The sequence below is a fragment of the Canis lupus genome, chromosome 6 (genome assembly GCF_003254725.2).
Source record: "Canis lupus dingo isolate Sandy chromosome 6, ASM325472v2, whole genome shotgun sequence".
NCBI classification, from domain to species: Eukaryota; Metazoa; Chordata; class Mammalia; order Carnivora; family Canidae; genus Canis; species Canis lupus.
Genome location: NC_064248.1, coordinates 37,738,930 through 37,761,626, shown reverse-complemented (window position 1 = coordinate 37,761,626; position 22,697 = coordinate 37,738,930). Strand labels below are relative to the sequence as shown.

The 22,697-nt window shown below is 45.7% G+C and overlaps 1 protein-coding gene and 1 long non-coding RNA gene across 23 annotated transcripts in view; one reads left to right on the top strand and one right to left on the bottom strand.

The window, feature by feature from the left end:
• The window catches only part of LOC112640463 (uncharacterized), a 43,841-nt gene that overhangs the window by 16,077 nt on the left and 5,067 nt on the right, over positions 1 to 22,697 (bottom strand). For 13 of the 22 annotated variants that reach the window (XR_007411285.1, XR_007411283.1, XR_007411284.1 and 10 more), the window contains 2 exons: positions 15,216 to 21,316; positions 10,562 to 10,678 (listed from right to left, as the gene is read on the bottom strand). This is a non-coding gene — a long non-coding RNA (uncharacterized LOC112640463). Of the gene's footprint in view, positions 1 to 10,561; positions 10,679 to 12,784; positions 12,926 to 15,166; positions 21,317 to 22,697 lie in introns of all 22 variants that reach the window. The other 9 variants (XR_007411282.1, XR_007411296.1, XR_007411287.1 and 6 more) reach the window with 8 other exon arrangements.
• LOC118354927 (olfactory receptor 2C1) lies at positions 11,202 to 12,247 on the top strand. Its single transcript, XM_035717273.1, has one exon. It carries the CDS (start codon positions 11,202 to 11,204, stop codon positions 12,138 to 12,140), a length of 939 nt encoding a protein of 312 aa, XP_035573166.1. The 3' UTR covers positions 12,141 to 12,247.

Sequence of the window (22,697 nt, the reverse complement as noted above, 5' to 3'; positions counted from 1 at the left end):
CCACAGCAAATATCATTCTCAATGGGGAAGCACTGGGAGCCTTTCCCCTAAGATCAGGACCAAGACAGGGATGTCCACTCTCACCACTGCTATTCAACATAGTACTGGATGTCCTAGCCTCAGCAATCAGAAAGACAACAAAAAGACATTAAAGGCATTCGAATTGGCAAAGAAGAAGTCAAACTCTCCCTCTTTGCCGATGACATGATACTCTACATAGAAAACCCAAAAGCCTCCACCCCAAGATTGCTAGAACCCATACAGCAATTTGGCAGCGTGGCAGGATACAAAATCAATGCCCAGAAGTCAGTGGCATTCCTATACACTAACAATGAGACTGAAGAAAGAGAAATTAAGGAGTCAATCCCATTTACAATTAAACCCAAAAGCATAAGATACCCAGGAATAAACCTAACCAAAGAGGTAAAGGATCTATATCCTAAAAACTATAGAACACTTCTGAAAGAAATTGAGGAAGACACAAAGAGATGGAAAAACATTCCATGCTCATGGATTGGCAGAATTAATATTGTGAAAATGTCAATGTTACCCAGGGCAATTTACACGTTTAATGCAATCCCTATCAAAACACCATGGACTAGGGATCCCTGGGTGGCGCAGCGGTTTAGCGCCTGCCTTTGGCCCAGGGCGCGATCCTGGAGACCCGGGATCGAATCCCACGTTGGACTCCCGGTGCATGGAGCCTGCTTCTACCTCTGCCTGTGTCTCTGCCCCCCCCCCTCTGTGACTATCATAAATAAATTTAAAAAATTTTAAAAAATGGATGAAAGCTCTAAATATGAGACAAGATTCCATCAAAATCCTAGAGGAGAACACAGGCGACAACCTTTTTGAACTTGGCCACAGTAACTTCTTGCAAGATACATCCACAAAGGCAAAAGAAACAAAAGCAAAAATGAACTATTGGGACTTCATCAAGATAAGAAGCTTTTGCACAGCAAAGGATACAGTCAACAAAACTAAAAGACAACCTACAGAATGGGAGAAGATATTTGCAGACGACGTATCAGATAAAGGGCTATTTTCCAAAATCCATAAAGAATTTATCAAACTCAACACCAAGGAAACAAACAATCCAATCATGAAATGGGCAAAAGACATGAACAGAAATCTCACAGAGGAAGACATAGACATGGCCAACATGCACATGAGAAAATGCTCTGCATCACTTGCCATCAGGGAAATACAAATCCAAACCACAATAAGATACCACCTCACACCAGTGAGAATGGGGAAAATTAACAAGGCAGGAAACCACAAATGTTGGAGAGGATGCGGAGAAAAGGGAACCCTCTTACACTGTTGGTGGGAATGTGAAATGGTGCAGCCACTCTGGAAAACTGTGTGGAGGTTCCTCAAAATGTTAAAAATAGATCTGCCCTACAACCCAGCAATTGCACTGTTGGAGATTTACCCCAAAGATACAGATGCAATGAAACGCCGGGACACCTGCACTCCGATGTTTCTAGCAGCAATGTCCACAATAGCCAAACTGTGGAAGGAGCCTCGGTGTCCATCGAAAGATGAATGGATAAAGAAGATGTGGTTTATGTATACAATGGAATATTACTCAGCCATTAGAAATGACAAATACCCACCATTTGCTTCAATGTGGATGGAACTGGAGGGTATTATGCTGAGTGAAATAAGTCAATCAGAGAAGGACAAACATTATATGGTCTCATTCATTTGGGGAATATAAATAATAGTGAAAGGGAATAGAAGGGAAGGGAGAAGAAATGGGTAGGAAATATCAGAAAGGGAGACGGAACATAAAGACTCCTAACTCTGGGAAACGAACTAAGGGTGGTGGAGGGGGAGGAGGGTGGGGGGTGGGGGTGAATGGGTGATGGGCAATGAGGAGGGCACTTGACGGGATGAGCATTGGGTGTTATTCTGTATGTTGGCAAATTGAACACCAATAAAAAATAAATTATTTAAAAAAAGAACTCTTACAACTCAACCACAAAAAGACAACCCACTTTAAAAATAGACAAAGGACTTGACTAGACATTTCTCCAAAGAAGATACATGTATGGTCAATAAGAACATGAACTGATGCCTCCATATCATTAAACATGGTTGAAATGAAAATCAAAACCACAATGAAATACCGCACCTCACCCACTATATTTGCTATGTTTTTTAAGGGAAAATAACAAGTATTGGCCAAATATGGAGAAACTGGAATCCTGACGCATTTCTGGTGGGACTCTAAAAAGGTACAACCTCTATGGAAATTACCACATGAGCCAATTATTCTACCCGTTATACCTAAAGGAATTAGAAACATGTTTCCAAACGAAAACTCATACATGAATGTTCATAACAGCACTATTTATTTTTTTAAAGATTTATTTATTTATTCAGAGAGAGAGAGAGGCAGAAACACAGGCAGAGGCAGAAGCAGGCTCCATGCAGGAAGCCTGATGTGGGACTCAATCCCGGGTCTCCAGGATCACACCCCAGGCTGCAGGCAGCGCTAAACCACCAGGGCTGCCCATAACAGCACTATTATAATAGCTAAAAGGTATATCCCACCCAAGTGTTCATCAATTGATGAATGGATAAACAAGATGCAGTATATTTATACATTGGAATATTATTAATCCATAAAAAGGCATTTAGTACTGATACATACAACATGGATGAACGTTATGCTGAATGAAAGAAGCCAGACCCAAAAGGACATATAGTATATGATTCCTTATATATAAAATATCTGTAATAGGCAATTCCATATAGAAAGGAGATAAGTGAATGGAAGAGGATGGGGGCGAAGGTAGAATGGGGAATAACTACTTTTGGGATACTCTTTTGGGATGATGAAAATATTCTGAAACTAGACAGTGGCAATGATTGTAAACCTGTGAATATAATAAAAGTCACTGGATTTAACCCTTAAGATGATTAAACTTGTGAATTTTATCTCAGTAAAAACTTGAAAGACACTCAAAGTCCTTTTAATTTGGATATTTTTAATTGTAAAGGAATTCATTCTTGTTGTATTTATCCAAGCAATAGAGAAGGCCATTTGAGAGCAAGTTAGTAATCTTTTTTGTGGCAGGGACTACCACTTGACTACTTAATATCCACTCCCCATTTTTTAGTATTACAAAACTTACATTGTTGAGACTGCCTAATGTAGTATGATGTGATGGTGATGTGATGTTTGTGTCCAGATAAAGACTACATTTCCCAGCCTCCTGTGCAATTAGATGTTCTTATATCTAAATCCTCATCAATAAGATGTAAGGAAAGCTATTTGATAGAACTTCTAGGACAGCTTCCCAAAAGAGGCAAAAAAAAAAAAAAAAAAAAAAAAAGAAGCAGCAGCAAAAACATCTTCCACCTTCCTTGTAGCAGTGTGGACAAGATGACTGGAGCACCTGCCACCATCTTAGACTATAGATGGCCTGGAGGATAGAAGTCACTGATGAGGATGGTGGAGTGGGAAGGTAGAAGGAACTGGAGTTGGTGATTGTTGACCTGATACCACACTAGATCCTGATTGTCTATCTCTGAATTTGTTTTGTGTGAAGGAAATTAACCTCCTTTTAAAAAAATACAATAATTTAGATTACTACCTCATACAATGATGAAATCCCAAAGAATTAAAAACGTAAATGTGAAAGATAAAACTATCTGAAGGGAATAAAAGAGGATGTTTGTAATATTAGAGTTTGGAAGAATTTTTAAAAGCATAAATCAACCTTAAGGCAGAAAATGTATTAACTGGATTATATCAAAATTAAGGATTTTTGTTCAAAGGAAGTCAGCATAGATTACAGGGGAATATTATAATGTCTAAAACTGGCAAAGTTTATCTAGAATAGACTAAGAACTACTGCAAATAAACCAACATGCAGAAAAACTAAAAGCAGGCAGAGGATATGAAAATACAACTTACAGAATAAGAATTTTATTGTATTTATTTATTTATTTTAAATTTTTATTTATTTATGATAGTCACACAGAGAGAGAGAGAGAGAGGCAGAGACACAGGCAGAGGGAGAAGCAGGCTCCATGCACCAGGAGCCCGACGTGGGATTCGATCCCGGGTCTCCAGGATCACGCCCTGGGCCAAAGGCAGGTGCCAAACCGCTGTGCCACCCAGGGATCTCCAGAATAAGAATTTTAAAAAGCGAATATATCTGTGAAAATGTTTAACCTCACTAGTAATCACAAAAATGCAGACTACACTGAGATACCATTTTATACCCATCAGATTGGCATACGTTAGAAGATGTGATTATACTAGGTGTGGGCTAGGATGAGGGGAAATCAGAAACCTTCATTTCTAGCTGTTGGGAGTTGTAAATTGCATCAACCCATTGGCAGAATCAGAGGGGAAATCAGAAACCTTCATTTCTAGCTGTTGGGAGTTGTAAATTGCATCAACCCATTGGCAGAATCAGAGAGTGCTCATATGTATATCCCATTTGCCCAGAAATCTCCAGCTAGAACATACCTACATTCATACATACATACATATCTGTGATAGACCCTAATGCAGTCCGTAAGGGGAAATGTTACGTGAATGATCATTTCCGCATTGTTTGTGGTAGTGGGAAATTAAGAAAGGCTATATATTCATCCCTATGAATGAAAAAACATGATAGATGTGTATTCAGTATGAAAATACTAAAGCAAGTGGGTACATAGCAACATGGTTGTGTCTTTTTCTTTTAAGATTTTATTTATTTATTCATGAGAGACTCCGAGAGAGAGGAAGAGACATAGGCAGAGGGAGAACCAGGCTCCTATCTTTCTAAACATCAACAAGGGACGCCTGGGTGGGCTCAGTAGTTGAGCATCTGCCTTTGGCTCACGGCGTGATCCCAGAGTCCCTAGATGGGGTCTCACGTTGGATTCCCTTCAAGAAGCCTGCTTCTCCCTCTGTCTGTGTCTCTGCCTCTGTCTGTGTCTCTCCAGAATAAATACATAAAATCTAAAAATATACATACATAATAAAAAGTACAACATAAATGAAACACCTGAAAAAAAAGAGGTTAAAATGTAAGTATAATGAAGTCTATAGCAAATACCATGGATGTCAATTTAAAACATTTACCTGTATAAGATACATGATGTTTTACACGGGTACAATTAGACCCACTCACTTAAACATGTCAACCACAGGAGACACAGTAGGTGTCTATGGGTGTGGAGCAGAATGAGAGGGGGGATGGGGAATAAACTGGAAAAGTAAATAAAATAAGATTCAATTAAATCAAAACGAGAAGTATTATAGAGTCCAAAGACAGCTTGGGTAGTGTTCCACCGACGTGCCATCATTTACTGAATTCCCCATTTGTGTTCATTGAGATTCTTTGATTTTTCTACCATATCCTAGCTCTTTGCCTTGGACGAGTTATGTAATGACTCCGAGCCTTAGTTTCATGTACAGCAGGAATAATACCTACCTGATGAGGTCGTCGTGATGTTTGTAAACTGCCGAGCACAGCATCTGGCACAAGCCAGCAAGGAGAGCTAATGACTATGAGACATTTACAGACAGACCTACAGGGAGGGAAGCCCCAGTCAACAGGGCCCATGCCGATATTGCTTCTGGTCGGACCCCACCATCACCCGGCACACGATGTCCCCTCAGTAACAAGTCCTTTGAATGACAAGGTTTGTAACTCAGCAGGTTTTTTTTTTGGGGGGGGGGAGGGGTAATTTATCTCCATAACATATAATTGCCTGATGACATCGCCAGTCGCCTTTTATGTAGTTATTTGGTAGCATTTATAAGTGATTGCTCTTCACACAGCATGGTGTCAGTGTCTAAGGCTCACGCCCCCATTCCTGGTTTATGTTACAGCCAGAGTTAGTGGGAATTCCTTCTCCTCCTTCCCTCCCGCAAAACTCTCAAGGATGACATCTCCCAGAGGATGAGTCAAAAATATTCACTGCTTCTGCACAGGGTGGCTGATTTATGCCCAGTGAGGAAACAAACACTGGGCTGACTGCTGTTTAACACTAAGCATGTCATATAACCACTTCATGCTCAGTTTACCCAACTACATAGTGAGGATAAGACCACTGCTTCAACTGCCATAGAAAGCATTTTAAAGATATTCTTGGGATCCCTGGGTGGCGCAGCGGTTTGGCGCCTGCCTTTGGCCCAGGGCGCAATCCTGGAGACCCGGGATCGAATCCCACATTGGGCTTCCGGTGCATGGAGCCTGCTTCTCCCTCTGCCTCTCTCTCTTTCTCTCTCTGTGACTATCATAAATAAATAAAAATTAAAAAAAAAAAGATTTTCTTTTTAAGCAATCTCTACACCCAAAGTGGGACTCTTGAACGCACAACCCTGAGATCAGGAGTCCTATGCTCCAACTGAGCCAGCCGGGTGCCCCAGAAAGCATTTTAAGAACTGAGTTAGATCATATGGATGTACCTTGAGCAGGATAAAAATATGTATCACTAGTAATGAGTTAAGGAATGTGGTTATTCTTACTACTATTCAATTAGTAGTGTGTCTTTGGGGCGGGACTGAGGTGAAAGATGGAGTGGGTTCTTCGGGGACAGCCTTTTCCCCATGTGGTGGCCACACAAATGCTTTGTGCCAATTATCTATGGGGAACCAGTGTGACCCCTTGGGCTTTGTAGAATGAGCCAGAGCCAGTCGGGCTTCCAGGAGGCAGATCCAGTGCTCCTCAGATGGCCAGCGCCAGCCCCAGAGATAAAAGCCTGTGCTCCCAACTAGTGGGCTGAGGAGACACTGCACAATTCAGTCTCCTCACTAATTCCTCTCTCTCTCCTTCGTGGTCCACCAGGGATGGTGTGATGGATTCAGCAGCTTCCTGAAGCCAAAGGTATATTTCCTCGAACAATCTGAACACTTTCATTAATAGAGACTTCAGGTATATGAGAGGCAAAGGGGGAACAAACATGGGGAAAGGAGAGAGAAAAGAGAGTGTGAAATGTAAGGCTTTTTAGAGGTGATTTTGCAATCTTCCCGCAGAAGAAGGGTTGGAGGTGACATGGCCTTAGAGCCCCAAGCCCATCTGTGACCTTCTCCATCAGCTGTGAGCAGAGACAGGAAGCAAACCTATTTGAACTATGAAGAGAAATTGTAAAGCTACAAATGACGGACTCTTTAACAAAGTCATTTGTATGATGATCCAGGAGAGGAGCTGGGAAAGTCTTAGTCTGATGAGAATAAAGAAACAAAATTCTTTAGCATGCACTCCAGTCCTAGGAACAGTGTCCTCAATAGAAGGAGGTCTGGGAAGACTTGGGTATAGCCCTCAGGCACACAAATTTCTAGGCACACCTTCCTCTCAATTACCCGTGTTTTATCGTGCTGAAATCTCAAAATGTGCAGTCATAATTTCCCTTGCTTTTAACTTAAGCCCATTTTGCTTTTCGAGAGCACCTGCTGTGCATGGACACATCTTTAAAATCCCCTCAGTAGTCGGGCTCCTGGCATGGAGCCTGCTTCTCCCTCTGCCTGTGTCTCTGCCTCTCTCTCTATCTCTCTCTCTCTCTGTGTCTATCATGAATAAATAAATAAATATTAAAAAAAAATAAAAAATAAAATCCCCTCAGGATTGTGAAGACCTTAACTGGAGAGAAAACAAAACCACACCTGCTTTAATCACTTGTTAAAAGAAGGAATGTATGGCCATTCTCCATGGGAACTATTTCATCCTGCTCCCTTCTCTGTAAAAATCAGCACATGTTCCATGTCTCTTAAGCCATCAGGAAAATGAGGTAAGACCTTCCACTAGGAAACTGCCTGGGCACTGCATGGCAGAGAGCGGCCCTCCTGGCCCTCATGTCAAGCACTCTGCTTTCCCTTGGTGACACCCATGGCAAACTGCTGTCAGCTTGCAGAGAGATGTAGCCTGGAGAGCTACTCCTGGAACACCATGCTATCCAGCCATTTCCATTCTGAGTTTGTGGTGTTCAGTTTGTATACCTATGTGATATGCCACCATACATTTAGCCCTTGATGAGATCCTATGCTCATTACAACTGCTGCCACTTGAGCCACGCTCAGGTCCATGCAGCCAGGATTTTTGTTCTAATAGTAGCATCAGAAACAAATTTTAAGGGAGTGTGATTGTCTTCCCTGACTTTAACTTCAAAAGTTAAAGTCCCCTCCAGACAACATTTATTCCCTGAATTTCTCTTTATAAGTTTATCTTAAATGTTTTAAAAAGAGTTTATTTATTTATGAAACACAGAGAGAGAGAGAGGCAGAGACACAGGCAGAGGGAGAAGCAGACTCTGTGCAAGGAGCCCGATGTAGGATTCAATCCTGGAATCACCTCCTGAGCCAATGCCAAATGCTCAAATGCTGAGCCACCCAGGCGTTTCTTAAATTTAAGTATTTTTTTCTTAGCTGTGATGCCTCTTTGGTGTAACTATTTCCGAAACTTTAGTTTGAACTCTGTTACCATTTGGTTTACTGGTCCTATTTTACCTCTTTTAAGATTCAAACTCGTTTATCTCTGAATCTCGAATTCTGAGCTTTGGGGATACAATTCCTGTTCACCTGATTAAATACCTTAAACTTTCCGACTGGAGAGATTTTGTCCGTATTTCACCTCAGACTCTCATCTACACAGTTTGTGTTGTGTTGTGGTTCTCGTCTGCCATACTGCCTCGATCTTACTCTCCACTGAAAACCCCATTTCCCATTCTGACCATGAGCTCAAGAAAGATTAACTTTGAACTTCCGTGCAGAGTCCGGCACAAACTGAGCTCTCTAGTATATCACTGCCAACCATCTCCCAGATAAATGAAATATTTAAAACATATCTCAAAACTTCTCTACCAGGATTGGGAATTTAGAATTGGGCTTGTTTCCTTGCTTTTGATGATTCCCTTCCCCTTTAATTTCCTCAGGCTATTATTAAAGCAAGGCTTGGATGCTGAGAACTGGGAGCTCAGGGGCAATTTTGATGATAGGAGGCGGCCCAGCCCAAGTCCAGCTGTGACACCTAATCCATGAGTAGTCAGTTCACAGTTGTGATATTGAGAGGAGAAACAAGGCAGAAAACTGGGTGAAGGTGGACAATTACGATATTCGGGATTCTTATTGGGACACAAGTCGTGGCTGCTTTTCTCAATATCCTGAACATTCAAACCAAATTCACAGCCAGGCCAAGATGGAAACCATCTACCCATCATCATATGAGCCATTCCTGAAACTCATTCTGTACCCAAACAGCCCCTATCTCGGCATGCCCCTGGCAAAATTGCCCCATAAGTGGCGTGCCCTTTGCATTCCATATTCTCTCTAGGTTCCTCTTAAAATGCAAGTAGTGCTGCATCAATTTAACATTCCCAAATTATGGGAGAAGTAAGAACCAAGGGAAGAGACCCTTTGAGGGAGGAAAACACCCTGAAGAGCAGCTGAGTTGCTGAATATAACCCTGAGGCTACAGTCCTGCTGCCTTGGGGAGTTTGTCAAGCTCAGGCCAAGAATCTGGGTGTTCTGGCATTTCCTTCTGAACCGTCTGGTGACCAAAGTTGATAGCTTCCCACTCTAGGTACCGCTTTTTCCTTTTCTGTTTTGGTTGGTTTGTTCCTGGGGTAAAACCCATTCCATATGCATAGAGCACCGTCTGAAAGGCATTCTGGCATCCCTGACCTGCCACAATGCATCAAGAACCCACTTACCAGACAGTTAATGGAAGAATATGGGTGGTGTGATCCTGGACTCCCAGGATCAAGTCCCACATCAGGCTCCCTCCAAGGAGCCTGCTTCACTCTCTGCCTATGACTGCCTCTCTCTCTCTCTGTGTCTCTCATGAATAAATAAATAAAATCTTAAAAAAGGAAGGGGGGGACGCCTGGGTGGCTCAGCGGATAAGCACCTGCCTTCAGCCCAGGGTGTGATCCTAGAGTCCTAGGATTGAGTCCCACATCAGGCTCCCTCCATGGAGCATGCTTCTCTCTCTGCGTATGTCTCTGACTTCTCTGTGTCTCTCATGAATAAATAAAACCAAAAAAAAAGGGGGGGCGGGGGTGATGGGCAGTGTCTGCCTATTTCTTCCTCCTACGTGGATACAAGAGGAAAAACACTTCTACTACTGGAGGTATGAGATGGATTTCAGAAAAACCTTCTGAACTGAAATATGGGCTCACTATCAGATGGTAGCTCAGTTCCTCAGCTCCATTAAGTTTTAAATGAAAAGGATAAAGCTAATTCCACTTGAGGTATAAGGCAGAGGTTGAAGGATGGTTGAAACATCCTGTGAAATCCTTATCATCCCTGACCTGGATTGATAGAAGGATGCTATTGGCCCTAATTAACAAGAACTAATATTTGTGAGATGTTAGAATTACTCTACAGTTTATGCTGGGGATGGTGGTCGTATAACTCAAAGCATCAAGGATCCCTCTGAAATCATCCAGTCTTTTACTAATAATTGGTACCCATTAAGCTTTTTAACCCCCTTTGGATAACTGCTATTTATTTCTTTAGCCTGTTCCAACTAAACTTAATAGGTTTATGTGAAGTTTTATTTATCCTTATTTTACCTCATCTTATTTTTTTTACCTCGTCTTAACTTACATGTTTGTATCTTCTGTAGTTGATAAGTATATATTCTCTCTTTTCACTTTTTGCCATAATTTAACTGACTCATCATATTCTTCCATAATCCCATCTTTGTAGATCACTAGTTTTCACCTGGGAGGGGAGGGATTTGGCAGAGATGGGGAAATGTTTATCAGAAACTTCTGGAGAGCTTTTCCAAATATAGTGGGTCTACTTCCACCCATGAACATATCAAAACTTTGGCTTGGTAAATGTCTACTTTAAGACTTTCTACATGTAATTCCAATGGTCAACTCCCTCTACCCTGTTGTAACCACTTTGCTGAACTGAAGATCCCTAATCCTTTTGTTCTTCATAAGGCACTTCTTTCATTGCAGCAACAGCTCACAGTTCACACTGGAAGGGGTAAAGTTTCCACTCATGTGAGACAGTGGTCAGGGATTGCAGTCAATATTTGTAGTCACAAACATTAAATTGGTACCTAAATATGATGCCCAGAAAAAAAAAAACAAAAAAAAACAAAAAAAAAAATATGATGCCCAGAAAACTATCAGACCCTCTCTGATGCAGAGCAGCCTTATCTAATACCTTCTTACTTGCTTTTTCTCAGTGGTTTTCCCTGGACAGATTCTTCAAGTGAAAGAGCACAGTCAGAATGCCAGAGGCCAACGACAGCTTCCTGGAGGGCTTCATTCTGATGGGTATATCTGACCATCCCCAGCTGGAGATAATCTTTTTCATGGTCATTCTCTTCTCTTACTTACTGACTCTGCTTGGGAACTCAACCATTATCCTGCTTTCCTGGCTGGATGCCCGGCTCCATACTCCCATGTACTTCTTCCTCAGCAACCTCTCCACCCTGGACCTTGCTTTTACTACTAGCTCAGTCCCCCAAATGCTGATCAACTTATGGGGACCAGATAAGACCATAAGCTATGGTGGCTGTGTGACCCAGCTCTATGTTTTCCTCTGGCTAGGGGCCACTGAGTGTATCCTGCTTGTGGTGATGGCGTTTGACCGCTATGTGGCAGTTTGCCGGCCCCTGCACTACACCACCATCATGAACCCTCGGCTCTGCTGGCTGCTGGCTGCCATTGCATGGCTGGGTGGCTTGAGCAACTCTGTGATCCAGTCAACCTTCACTCTGCAGCTCCCCTTATGTGGGCACCGGAGGGTGGACAACTTCCTGTGTGAGGTACCTGCCATGATCAAACTGGCCTGTGGAGACACGAGTCTCAATGAGGTTGTGCTCAATGGTGTCTGCACCTTCTTCACTGCTGTCCCACTAAGTGTCATCCTGATCTCCTACTGCTACATAGCTCAGGCAGTGCTGAAGATCCACTCAGTAGAGGGACAGAGAAAGGCCTTTAATACGTGCCTCTCACATCTGGTGGTGGTGTTGCTCTTCTATGGCTCAGCTATCTATGGGTATCTCCTTCCAGCTAAGACCAGCAACCAGGACCAGGGCAAATTCATTTCCCTCTTCTACTCTGTGGTCACACCAACGGTGAACCCTCTCATCTACACTCTGAGAAATAGGGAAGTAAAGGGAGCACTAAGGAGGCTGCTAGGAAAGGGAAGATCACTTGGCTGAGAGAAGGGAAACTCCATCATCACTTATATTCTCATCTACTTTTACTCATTCTCACTCTGGCCAAATGAACATGAGGAGTACCAACCCTCATAAACCCAAGACATGTTCCCAACAACCCTAACTTTTAATACATGGCTAGTGTTATTTCTAATATCCTATGCTATTTACGAAAAATCCCGTGGACTACAGATAAGAGTGTATCTGATCAACGGTCAGAGGCTGTTGACTTAGTACAAACCTAATTCAACGCACCGTTTGTCGTCCACATGTTATTTATTTAGTGTAATAAATGTTACATGTCTTTGTATTTCTAGAGAATTCTGTACTTTAAAAAGCAGTTCTTGTGGATCCCTGGGTGGCGCAGCGGTTTGGCACCTGCCTTTGGCCCAGGGTACGATCCTGAAGACCCAGGATCGAATCCCGCGTTGGGCTCCCTGTGTGGAGCCTGCTTCTCCCTCTGCCTGTGTCTCTGCCTCTCTCTCTCTCTATCTCTATGTCTATCGTGATTAAATAGATAAAATCTTAAAAAAATAATTATAAAAAAGATAAAATAAAAAGCAGTTCTGTGTGCAATAACTTTATATAGTGATGCTATTATTCCAGAAAATCAAACCAGGTATGATTAATCCCCAATGAAAACTCACACAATTCATCTTTGTACCCTTTCCATTCCCTTTCTCCATCTCAGTCTCTTCTCAGTATTTCAGCCTGTCTACCATACTTCCTATCCTCTGTCATCTTGTTTACCGTCCTTTATGTCTACATGCCACTTTCTGCTTCATCCACTATTTAACGAGAAAAAAAGAATTTTATTTTCCTTTGAATCAAAACTATTTATTGAACTTACCTCCTCCCAAGTCCCACCCATGAAATTTGTTACCAGCATTTGAATATATTATTAGTATGATTACTGAATTATGGGATGCTCTGAGATTCCTTAAGCAAGTTTAAGAGCATAAAAGCTATCCATAAAGGATGTCCCCTGCCTCCAGATCTATTTTCTCAGGCTTAACATTCCTGGAAGTCAGCCAGCACACCATGAGTCACTTTGAGGAACTCAGGTATTGGAATCAGAATGCCCATATGCGATACAGCATGTTACTAGACTTGCCATGGGAATGAATACACACCTACTACCAGAGCCATGACCTATTTTCTCAGTTTTCCACTCAGTAATATTTCAAGTGTGTTTCCAGGACTACCCAAGTACTGGCATTATCTTGGTGCATTTATCAAAGTCCATGGACTTGCTGGTTCAGAATTTTTATTGGTCAGCACACTTAGAGTAGATGAAGTTCTCAGACAGCAGGATTGCAAAGACTAATAAGCTCCTAAGTTAATATATGAAACGAGAACGACGGCAGCCCCGGTGGCTCAGTGGTTTAGCACCGCCTTCAGTCCAGGGCGTGGTCCTGGAGACCTGGGTCGAGTCCCACATCAGGCTCCCTGCATGGAGCCTGCTTCTCCCTCTGCCTGTATCTCTGCCTGTCTGTCTGTCTCTCATGAATAAATTAATAAAAACTTTTTAAAAATATACAAATAAATAAAACGAGAACGACACTGGATTCATTGATGAGAAATATAACTACCAAGGAGACTGAGCAGTCATATTGTCTCACCAAACCAGTTACATTAATAAATAACTTGGGAGGAAATAAGAGGAAAATAGGGAATCTTTAAACACTTTGCAGTAATGAAGATCTCCCTACTGAAACACAGAATACTTTAAATCTAACTTGGCATTAGGGGCACAGTAAAACATACTGGGCTTCTTCTACAATCACACTCTGCTCACTCCCGTACACACACTCTCTCTCTTTCCTAACCATGTAGCTGTCTCGTTACATTGGTCTCTGACTAGGGAGACAGCAGAGAACTTAGACAATTTATGGCATGAGGAGCTAAGAGGCATTCTGAGTACTCTGGAAGAAAATGGGATATGGTAACTAGTGGATCTGAGCTCTTCAGCCCTCCTTTTCATTACCTGTAAAATGAATAGAATGCCAGGCAGGAACACTGTAAAATCATATAGGTTATGTGTGGGGGAGTGCTTTGTGGAAACTGTTCCCGTGTTATATATAACCAAGATGAAGGGGATCTCTGGGTGGCTCCAAGGTTTAGCGCCTGCCTTCCGCCAAGGGCATGATCCTGGAGCCCTGGGATGGAGTTCCCGGATCGAGTCCCCCATAGAGCTCCCTGCATGGAGTGGGCTTCTCCATCTGACTGTGTCTCTGCCTCTCTCTCTTTCTCTCTGTGTCTCTCATGAATAAATAACTAAAATTTTTAAAAAATAATAATAATCAAAGTGGAGGCTTTCGGAGGGAGGTTAATCAGTCTATTTCACTTCCCACCTCCCTCTATTTATACCCTGATCCAGTATACTCCTTCACTGGACAACCAGTGTCCTCATAAATGATGGATGAATGAGCAATCCAGGATAAGGGCAGAGAGACCACGGAGAAGTCTCCACTGTTATGCCCCTCAAATTCCACATCCCAATCTATCAGCTCCCTCTTCAAAATATATTCAGAATATCCCAAATCAAGGATGGGACAGCCACATAAAATTAGAAAAGTATTTCAATGTCCACCAAAATGGAAATGATTGATTGGATATATTGCGGTACATGACTACACGAAACAACCTCAGGTTAAAAGGTGTGGTCGTAATATTGAAATAGAAAACCTTCAAGAGGGCAGCCCGGGTGGCTCAGCGGTTTAGCGCTGCCTTCAGCCCAGGGCGTGGTCCTGGAGACCCCGGATAGAGTCCGACGTTGGGCTCCCTGCGTGGGGCCTGCTTCTCCCTCTGCCTGTGTCTCTGTCTCTCTCTCTCAGGAATAAATAAATAAAATATTAAAAAAGAAAAAAAAAGAAAAAAAAGAAAACCTTCAAGATTTGGCAAAACTGCACAGGAAGGTACAGAAAGATATACAGACAAGTAACAGTTATTTCCTCTGGCGAAAGACTGTGGTTCGGAAATAAGGAACGGGGAGACTTTTTCACCTAAGAAGGGCTTGCGGTACTCACGAGTATTAAGAACGACAGGAGGAAGAAAACACCGGGTTGGAAAGCTTACTTTCGTCACGGTAGTCACGGAGAAAGTCTTCGTTTCCTCTTCTGGAGGATGACAACGGCAATACTACTGACTTCAGAGGACCGTGGTGAGGATTACGTAGAGTGAACGCGCCCCCACTGTGCTAGCACTGCGCCCAGCACACCAACAGCACGTGACGGCCTTGGACTACGTTTGCTGCGACGCCTGTACCTGAGGTGAAGGAAAACCGCCGAAGCCAAGCAGCGGAAGCGCCGGCCAACAGATAGAGCAGTGAGCAACAGGGAGCGGACAAACGCCAAGGGCGCCGCCCAAGTTCCCCCGCAGTCTGACTGAGGACAGGACGCCAGCGGCTACCACGCGCCGATTCCTCGGGAAGAATGGCGGTTGGTTAGCGGAAGGGCGGAAACCAGACGACGCTCCTTAGCTCGCGCCTGCGTCCTCCGCGCCGCTCCTTGAGGCCTTTCTGGTGCGCATGCGCCGGGCTTTCCGAGCATTCCGGCATGCCGCGCGGCCGCTTCCGGTGCAGCGCGCTGGCTAAGATGGCGCGGCTGGTGAATGGACTGTGTGAAGCTGACTTCTGCTGGGAAGGCCCCGAGCGCTGCGGCTCCTCCTTCTCCCCTGCAGCTGTGGCCTCCCATCCCCGAACTCAAAGACCACGAGTGGCCGCAAGCTGGGCCTCGCCCCTCTGGGGAGCCAGAGGGAGTAGGTGGCCGGCGCGCCACCCCGTCTCCCCTTGGGGCACCGGTCCAGCATATCCTGGAAGATTTTTTTTTTTCAGCCCTTCCCATGTAATCAAGTATCTCTTGAAGGAGGGAGTAAAGGAATATGTTCTCCAGCTCCTACCTGTCTCCTCTAGACTATTTGGGGCAGTTGACAGGCAGGAGTTAGGAGCTCTGGTACGGACTTCTCTTGTCTGCACAGCTGACTGGAGCATGAAATGAGTGGAGGGGGCAGCCCCCTCCTTCCACAGGGTGGCAGGCAGCAGTTGCCCCCAACTCCCTGCCCACAATACCCTGGGAGTGGGAGGAGCCTTCTAGAGCAGTCTCATTCGCATCTGCATTCCTTGTTCTTTCTATTGACCTCCATTTCCTCATTCAGAAAAACTGGCTCTTGGAGGAGGCCTCCAAAGCCTTCCCTAATTGATCCATTCTGGGCTGCCTCTCTGTTCCCACCATGATGTTCAGTGAAGCCCATCTGTTTGCCTTCCCCTAGGCTCTGGAAAAGCATTCTTTTTACCACTCTGTGTAGAGAATGAAGCCTGGGACTCTGGGAACTGCGCTGAACAGGCTGTCGTGAGGGCCGTGCTGGGGACAGTGTGTGCAGGGAAATGTGGGGGGCCCAGGTAAGGCTCTACTGTAGGAAACACTGACATGTATTCCTAGGACTTGCCTTACTTCGCTTTGCTTCCCCAAATTAAATTTTTTGAAGGGAAGGGGGTTTGGAGGTAGAATATTGTTCTTTGCTCTTATTAAATCCTCAAAAAGACTGCGGCAGAAACCATGACACTCGCTCTCACCATACCTGGACAAGGTACTAACATCTGGGTTGCACAGGCCAGGAACTGAGACAACATGCTCACCTTTTACCAGGTTTTATGCATTGAATTTCAGAGAAGGAAATATCTAAGTCTCTTCAGAATCAGTGAGTTATAGATTGTTTCTTAGTACTCATCAACCCCCTTCCTTCCTCTTGGGTCTTCTTACACTTGTGGTGTCCCCTCTCAGCATGGGACAGCCACCGACCCCCAAAAAGCTGCTGCTTCTCTGAATATCCTACTGAGCTGAGGAAGGGTCTACCCTTGGATCCTTCAAGATCTCTGTGCCTCTATGTGAGGATTAAATTTCCTTTTTTTTTTTTTTTAAAGATTTTATTCATTTCAGAGTGAGCTCAAGGGAACACGTGGTGGGAGAGGCAGAGTCAAAGGGAGAACAGACTCATGGCTGAGCAGGAAGCCCATTGCAGGGCTCGATCCCAAGACCCCAGGGTGATAAGCTGAGTTGAAGTCAGAGTCAACTGACTGAGCTACCTATGCACCCTGAAGATAAAGTTTCTTTTTTTTTTTTTTAAGATTTATTTATTTATTTATTTATTTATTTATTTATTTAAGATAGGCAGAGACAGAGAGAGAGAGGGAGGGAGACACAGGCAGAGGGAGAAGCAGGCTCCATGCTGGGAGCCCAATGTGGGACTCAACCCCTGAACTCCAGGATCGCACCCTGGGCCAAAGGCTGGCGCTAAACCACTGAGACACCCAGGGATCCCCAAAGATAAAGTTTCTAACACAGAAAATTAGCGCCAAAGGTTAAGAGAGTGGAAGGGGGAACACCTTTATTTTCATTAGAAATAGTAATGCATATAAACCTGTAGAAACCATTAAATATAACTGACAAGGAAGCAGGAACCTGGATGGGGGTGATGTAGATGAGAAATCTTAGAAAGAGGAACCCAGATACCATGCTTGCTCTGAGAGTAAGTCACTTAGAGTAGCTGTCCCCTGTGGCTTAACCCATCCTTCCTGCTTTCCTCTTCTGTGAGTGGCTGGGATACAAAGCAGGACCTCTTCTCAGGTAGAAAGACCTAGAGCAGCTGCTAGTTGTCTGTATTGGTTTAGGATACTTGTAGGCCCCATCCAGAAACCAATGGAAGTTCCAGGAGAGACTCAAACTACAGAACTGATCTGTTGGCTTTCCTACACCCTCATAGCCCGTGTCCCTTCTTGGGGTGTGAGTGTGTCTTCTCTGTGTGCCCCCTGCTGGCGGATGAGGACAGGGTTCTTGGGGAAGCTTTTCTCACACCCAGAGCACGTGGAGGGCTTCTCCCCAGCGTGTCTTCTGCTGGGCACTGGAACGGGAGCTGATCTTGAAGCTTTTCCCACACTGTGCACATGGGTGGGGGCCCTGCCCTGCGTGGCCTCGCCGGTGAGCACTGAACTGGGAGCTGTTGTTGAATCTCTTCCCACAGGTGGTGCACTGGTAAGGCTTCTCCCCAGTGTGGGTCCTGGAGCTCTGGTTGAAGATGTACAATGAGACTGGAGCTCTGGTTGAAGCTTTTCCCACACTCCCCACAGTGGTAGGGTCGCTCCCCCGTGTGTGTCCTTAGGTGGGCAGTGAGATTGGAGCGCTCGCTGAAGCCTTTCCCACATTCCCTGCACCTGTGAGGCTTCTCTCCTGTGTGGATTCTCTGGTGCCGAACGAGGTAAGAACCTCAACTAAAGCTTTTCCCACACTGCTGGCACTTCGATGATTTCTCCACTTGAGCGACTGGCTGGTGGAGACAGGGAGAGCCCCAAGAGCCATCTCCCAGGCTTAGGACATGGGCATAGGCCTTCTCCCCAGCACGGAGTATCTGCTGACTCCACCTCTCCTGGGATGGGGGTCTCCCCTCTTGCTCCCCTGCAGGGCATCTCCACTGCCCTCTTAACAGAGGCTCGCCTTTCTGGCCTCTCTTGGGCTCAGGGCGCCAAAACGTCTCACTAGACTTTCTCCATAGGGTCTTCTTCGCTTCTGCTTGCCCCAAACCATCCCATTTCTGATTCTCCTTTTTAGTTTTGTTCTTGATCTCAAGACCTGAGGGAACAAAGACACTGGACTGTGGAGAAGGAACAGAGCATTGAGGAAAGTTAGAGTTAAAGCAGCATAAAGGAAATACCTAAAAGGAGTCTTTTTTTTAAGGTTTTATTTATTTATTCATTCATTCATTCATTCATTCGAGAGAGAGAGGCAGAGTCATAGGCAGAGGGAGAAGCAGGCTCCATGCAGGGAGCCTGACATGGGACTCGATCCCAGGACTCCAGAATCATGCCCTGGGACAAAGGCAGGCACTAAACCACTAAGCCATTCAGGGATCCTGAGTCTTTTTTTTTTTTTTTTAAATACAAAGATTTTATTGATTTATTTGAGAGAGAAAGAGAGAGGCAGTATGAGCAGGGCGAGGTGGGGACCAGGAGAGGCAGAAGGAGAGGAGGGAGCTGACTCCCCACGGAGGAAACTTGAAGTGGGGATCAATCTGAAGACCCGGAGATCATGACCTTTGACGAAGGCAGGTGCTTTACCAATGGAGCCACCCAGGGGCCCCCGGGATGGAATTCTTCACAGTATTCAGCCTTCTGCTAAGGGATAGCCTAGTTTCTTTTCCAGCTGTAGTATTTTCAAGCTCCAAACCCTGTGGTCACGGGGAAACACCCCTAGATTCCACCTACTGTCCCACACTGTGGTCTTTTTGGATGTTCGAACACAGTGACACATGCAAGGCAGAGAGGTCAGCTCTGTCACCTGCCAGTCTGTCAGCCTGCCAGCCAGGCTCCACCTGGAATCCTTACAGCTGCACCAGAGTAACAACAGGCTGCCTGAGCTCAGGTGAAACGAGCAGAAAGTGTGTTGCCAGGACACGGCCGGCCCACACTCAGCTCAAGAAAGGAGGGTGATGCTGGAGGAGAAGGGGACAGAGTCCAGGCTGGAGGCCTGTGGCAGTCTGAGAAAACCGAGGATAGGAGCTGCACAGGAAAAACACCATGTACTCCGTGGAAGAGGTGGTGGAGGCGGACTGTCACTGGAGGGCAAGGGAACAAGGGCCGGCCAGCAGGGCACTGAGCATGGCAGCAGCAGAGGCAGCTCCCTCTCGAGTGCTGGCCTGAGGGACTCTGGGTGGACTTCCCAGCTGTGCCTTGGCGGTCAGAGCCAGCACTGCTACCCATGTGTGTGGGAACAGGACTGGCAGGTGAGGCCTCCTTCCCGGTCAGGATCCTGGAAGTCTTTCCATCCCTGGCCGCACCATCTGTCCAGGCCCCTTCTCCAGCCTCCATGGGCTCGCCCTCCTGCTGGCTCAGCTCTCCAGCCTCTGTTGCCCTTCCCTCCTGGCCAGGAACAGCACAGCTTGCCTCCTTGGGTGCAGAGGCCCAGGAGCTTGAGAGGGCATGCACTTCTCAGAAAGGACACAGGGCTCGGGCACACGGCCTCCCCTCCCCTTGCGGTATCTCGACCCCAGGCCATGGAACTTGGTGTGAGACTGCCCTGGGGCCCGCAGAAGCCCCTGCTCCCTGAGTCATTCTGCCACCATCCTGTCGGGCTGGCTGTGCTGAGGAGTCTGGAGTTCCTCATGATGTTGAGCATTCCAGACGATGGCCAAGACTGGCTTGGGTGCATCGCCGCAGGGCCCGCCTGCTGTACAAAGACAGGGGACACGATGACATACAGGGGCCTGCATCCCACACGGTAAGTAAGGTTAGCAGCCCAGGAGGTGACACATGGTTTGTGCAGCTCTGCCACGACTGAGCTGCCATCCCTGGGAAGCCAGCACAGTGGGCTCCTCTCCTGAAACACAGACGTTCAGCAGAGTGGAAAGGCCATCCTCTGATGATAAGGGGTTGTGGAGTATTTACCAGAGCCGCCCTTTTGTTTCTCTTTCTCCTGAATCCCCTCCCCCCCATTTCTCGTGAGGTGACCTGTGTGACCTGTGGTGCTCGCCCATGTCCACAGTTGGGGTAATTCCTGAGGGCGTGTGGCTCTCCTGGTGTGACACCCTGCAAGGGCTGGCTGCCTCCTGAAGGTCTGGGCCTAGTAGCACAGCAGCACAGCTCAGGTGCATGCCAGGCTCACCCCTGCCCATCGGGAATGCTCTCCGAGGTGTGTGAGCGCACGTTCACTCGCGTCGCTGTGGTGTCCCTCGGATGGTGCCTCGTTTGTCCCAGCTACACGCGGCCCCAGGCTTTACCTCCGCACTCAGTCCCCATTGCTTCCTGCATCCTGCCCCCGCCTTGTTCCCGCTCGCTGTCACAGGTGCTGTCCGCCCTGTCCTCACCCCTCTGGCGCCTAGCTTTACCTTTCCTGCAGTCTGCGTGTCCTTCCTATGCTCAGACTCTCCCTGTTTGTCTCCTGCTTCCCTCGCCCCAACAGTCTCCACACTCCTGCCTGTGGCCTTCTTTCTTGCATCTTCTGGTCTATGTCTCTCTCTTAGCAAATGAACACAGCCAGCCTGGACCTGTGGGACGGGACCTCCTTACCCAGAGAGTTCTTTCTGTCCTTCTTCCATGTCACCCCCTTGTAGAGGGCCCTCTGTGCAAAGCCCACGTGCGTCTGTCCTTCCTGACAGAGGGATCCGGCTCTGTCCTCACATGGGACCGGTCCCTGTAACAACATGGGGGGCCGCTGCTACCCATAAAACAGCACTGCTGTTGCCTGGCATGGGGCAGAGATGGGACCACAGGCTTCCTCCCTGGGAAGCACCAGGGGGAGCAAAGGGCCACGTAGAGACATCAGATGGATAGACAGCAAGCAAAGGTGTGCCAATGTGTGGACCTCATGATCTTTCTAACATCTTGGGGAGGAAGGGGCTTGGGCTTAGAGTGAAATGGGAACCTCAGGAGACAACATGCATCAAACACACCTCACCTGGGCCCCAGAGATGACCCTAGTACTCAAAATAGCACAGTAACTCAAGCCTTTTATTTTTTTCACGCTAGCATATATATTCTGTTCTTGAAATCCCTCTTTAAGAATCTAGTAAGGAGGGATCCCTGGGTGGCGCAGCAGTTTGGCGCCTGCCTTTGGCCCAGGGCACGATCCTGGAGACCCGGGATTGAATCCCACATCAGGCTCCCGGTGCATGGAGCCTGCTTCTCCCTCTGCCTGTGTCTCTGCCTCTCTGTCTCTCTGTCTCTCTCTCTCTCTCTCTCTGTGACGATCATAAATCAATAAAAATTAAAAAAAAGATTTTAAGAATCTAGTAAGGAAATGGTTGTTTTGTTGACTTATTAATGGAGCCTCAGAGGACACCACAAGATGTGATCCTGAGGAGGTTACAGTACTTGGGATCTGAGCAGCCTGAAGGCAGGGTGAGCAGTAAAAATGGAATCAGGCACATGGTTAGTCCTGCCCCCCTTCAAACTCAACCCCAAAGTCTCAGAAGCCACACACCAGAGGGTGGCAATGTTTCCAAGAATTTAAAAAAAAAAATGCTAGGATTTATACTGATACTCATTGTTTCATCTGCTTAGAAAACACTATAACAAATAGACCTGTTAGACACTTTTCCATTTCATAAACGGAAGGTAGACAATTCACAAACGGAAGGTAGACAACACAAACAGTGTGAATATGTAATGTTTTCCTCTAGGATTTAGATTAAGTAAAGACAACTTACTGAATAGGCGTACCGCCTGACTGACTCAGTCAGAAGAGCATGTGACTATCTTGAAGTTGGGAGTTTGAGCCCCAGGTTGGGTGTAGAGATTACTTAGATAAGTAAAATTTTAAAAATAAGTTACTGATCACTCTATAATGGAAGCTTACAAGGCAGCAGTGGTTGTGGGTGGTCTTGAAACGTGTACAACCACAGTGCTTCACTGGAAGAGATGTAGAAAGACAGAACCTTGGTCTGACCCCCTAATGGAGTATTATTCAGCCTTGAAATGAGCAAAGTAGTGATGCAGGCTTGACATCTGCTCAGTGAGGGTGAGCAGGCAGGGAAGGTCACTTGTTGTAGGATACTCTTTTTAGAAATTTCATA

What these genes read in the sequence shown, in the direction of transcription:
- LOC118354927 (XM_035717273.1), top strand. Translation starts at nt 11,202, where the DNA reads ATGCCAGAGGCCAACGACAGCTTCCTGGAGGGCTTCATTCTGATGGGT.